The 2,758-nt window shown below is 38.5% G+C and overlaps 1 protein-coding gene across 1 annotated transcript in view; it reads left to right on the top strand.

The window, feature by feature from the left end:
- FAM98B (family with sequence similarity 98, member B) overlaps positions 1 to 2,758 on the top strand; it is a gene marked incomplete at both ends in the record, with an annotated part of 13,129 nt that overhangs the window by 7,760 nt on the left and 2,611 nt on the right. The window contains 2 exons of the mRNA XM_008948596.1: positions 639 to 719; positions 1,108 to 1,224. Coding sequence (XP_008946844.1) covers positions 639 to 719; positions 1,108 to 1,224 — 198 coding nt within the window. The remainder of the gene's footprint in view (positions 1 to 638; positions 720 to 1,107; positions 1,225 to 2,758) is intronic.

Below are 2,758 nucleotides of genomic sequence, written 5' to 3'. Positions count from 1 at the left end.
CAATAAGCAGGAAAGGATGTCTGAGTGCTGTGGACATCCGCTGTGATGCTTTTAGGAGAGCTGTGCCAAAGGAAGTTCCTTGAAGAAGAGGAGGTAGACGTTTCTTGTAATGAGAGAGGAGAATGCAGTGGAGTTTGGAGGGCAGAAGAGAGTACACTTCATCTCCAGTTACTGAGAGTCAAAACGAATGGAAGAAGTATAAGCAAGGCTGATTCGGAGTGAATGCAGAAGTCCTGCCTTTCTTACAAGCACCCATCACCAGATTTTTGTAGCCAGGTCTAGCATTTGGCAACAGAACCTTTAGCTTTCAATTGTTACAACACTTCAGTAATAAGTAAAATGAGTAATTTAACTAGTCTTACTGTGTATATTCACTTGATAGATTTGCCAGATAGAAAGTATTCTGTTATAACTGGGAGGAGAAGTGATGTGCCATAAAATATTTTTGTATAGAGTTTGTTGATGTAGTAGAAGTTTTCAGGAAATCCTTTTGTAATGGATGATAAGCCAGAAGATGCATATCTGTTTTTATGAATCTACTGAAACAAATGTGCTGTATTTGATCATATGAGAAGCAAATGGTGTTGAAATAAATGTAAATATCATTTGTGTTCTGAGAAGTATGTGTTTCGTTTCAGATAAAGGACATTCTCTCAAAAGTTCAAAATAACCATGTGGGGAAATCGCTGCTAACAAAACCTCTGAATTCCGACCAAGTGGTAAAAAAATGTCTTTCCATTTCTCTTCTGTGTTTAACAGGGTCATCAAAATAAATGCTTACGGCTTCGTCTGTGTACATCTTACATCACTGCTCTATTGCTAAATATTAATACTAGAACTCAATTGCTATATGTTAACAGTGCTAGTCAGATGCTTCCAGATTAATGTTATGAAACAGATTTTGTATTGATTCATCTGCTTATTAACTTCCAAAATACTTTATATATACATACTAGTGTAGCACTACACAGATGTGCCCCTTATTTTACGTAGTTGATAGTGGTCACCTGGGGACAAACATCTTTAGTTGCTGAATGGATTAAATTTAAACTGACTTCTAAAATTTCTTACATTTGAATGTGTGGATTCTCTATTGTAACATTGCAGGAAAGATTGGAAAAAATCAACGATGCTCTTCGGAGCGAGTACGAGTGTCGGCGCCGTATGCTGATGAAGAGGCTGGATGTGACGGTGCAGTCGTTCGGCTGGTCTGACCGGGCGAAGGTGAGCCTGCTGTATTGCTGGCTGCCTGTAGGTGGGAGTCTGCTGCCGTTCCCCACGGCTTCCTCGCGGTACAGGGGCCGTGTAATTACACTTCCGTTGCTGTTGTCATCCTCCTCAGCAGTGTCTCATCCTGGGTTGTTACATATTGAGAAAGGGGAAGGATTTGACCGGGTGGCACAGTCTGTTCTTTGTTACTGTTTACAGCTTCACAGTTACAAATTCCAATAGCCTCTGTTGGGGTTTCTCATATCAGTAAGTTCACATCTCTCCTCTTTCTTTCCTATGTTCACTCCCCTCCAATTGAATAAACTGAATTTAGGAGGAGGGAATCTCTGTATTCCTTGTGCAGTTGCAAGAGGAAAACAAACACTGAGCCTTAAAACAGATTGGCTGCAAAGAGTGACTGAAGTCAGTGAGATTACAGTGACTGCTACCTGTCCGGGATTCAAAGCTACGGAATGAACAGGTGGTCACTTGAACAAGTTATTTGAATAGCAGCTTGTATGAGAAAAGCACACAGTTACTTGTATTCCCTCAGGTGGCTCAAAATTCCAAATGACCCCTGGATTTATAGTTTGTACTGTTTCTTAGCACTCTGTATATTAAAAAAAATAGTCATGATTTTACCCCTCTGATATTTTTGAGCTAGAAATACATATTCTTTCTATCCAAGAGAGTAGGGACATAAGAGAAAAAAAATTTGTAATTTGATGAATATACACGAGAAGCTGGAGGCAGATGTTCTTGCTTATGAGCTGCAAGATCAGCTTCCCTTCCCAAAGGTTTATGTAGAAAGCTTGATAAGGATAAGTCTTAAAACAATGAAGCTTACTGAAAGCATGGATTGTTACTGGTATTTCTGGTGTCACAATCTGTCAGTGACATGTGGACAGAATCTCTTTGATGAAGCTCACTAAGCACCACTGGAAGAGATGAGTGTAGATGCTGCTGTGCGGCTTTGGAATGGGTCACTGCTTAATTTCTGCAGGGGTTGTGAATGCTTCTATGCTGGAGGAAAGGGAAAGGAGGGCATTTAGCTCACAGAAGCCAGAAGATGCTCCTGCATGTGTAATTTCCTCATAGCTGTACCAATATAACTCTGTATTTTCAAATTTAAAGTATTCTTCTAAAATGCAGTTGATGTTAACTGATGACTAACTTTAACAGACTACAAGTTTAAGTCACTTGATATTGTTCCATTCAAACAACGTGAAAAACACTGAACACACTTTCACACTGGAACAATTGTTTAAAGACATTTTAAATGATGATGAAGTGGTTAAGATGGTTCACTTTACTGTCTCATAAAGGCTGATGCAAAATCGTATGCAGTTACAGAAATAACCAGGTTACATGTGAGTTCAAAATGGTGTAAAATTTCTACTTTTTTTTTCCTCCCTTTGTTTTTCCTGTAGAAATATTTGTTTATAACTTCTCCAAAAAGGTTTTCGGGATTGAAAATGTTTTGGCACTGATATAATTTAGATTATTTTTTTTTTAATGCCAAGAAGCAAATTGTTCTTTTTTAATTTGT

This window comes from Merops nubicus, unplaced genomic scaffold (assembly GCF_000691845.1).
Source record: "Merops nubicus isolate BGI_N331 unplaced genomic scaffold, ASM69184v1 scaffold11911, whole genome shotgun sequence".
Classification (NCBI taxonomy): Eukaryota; Metazoa; Chordata; class Aves; order Coraciiformes; family Meropidae; genus Merops; species Merops nubicus.
The sequence above is the reverse complement of the archived record's forward strand: the minus strand, read 5'-3'. Positions and strand labels throughout refer to the sequence as shown.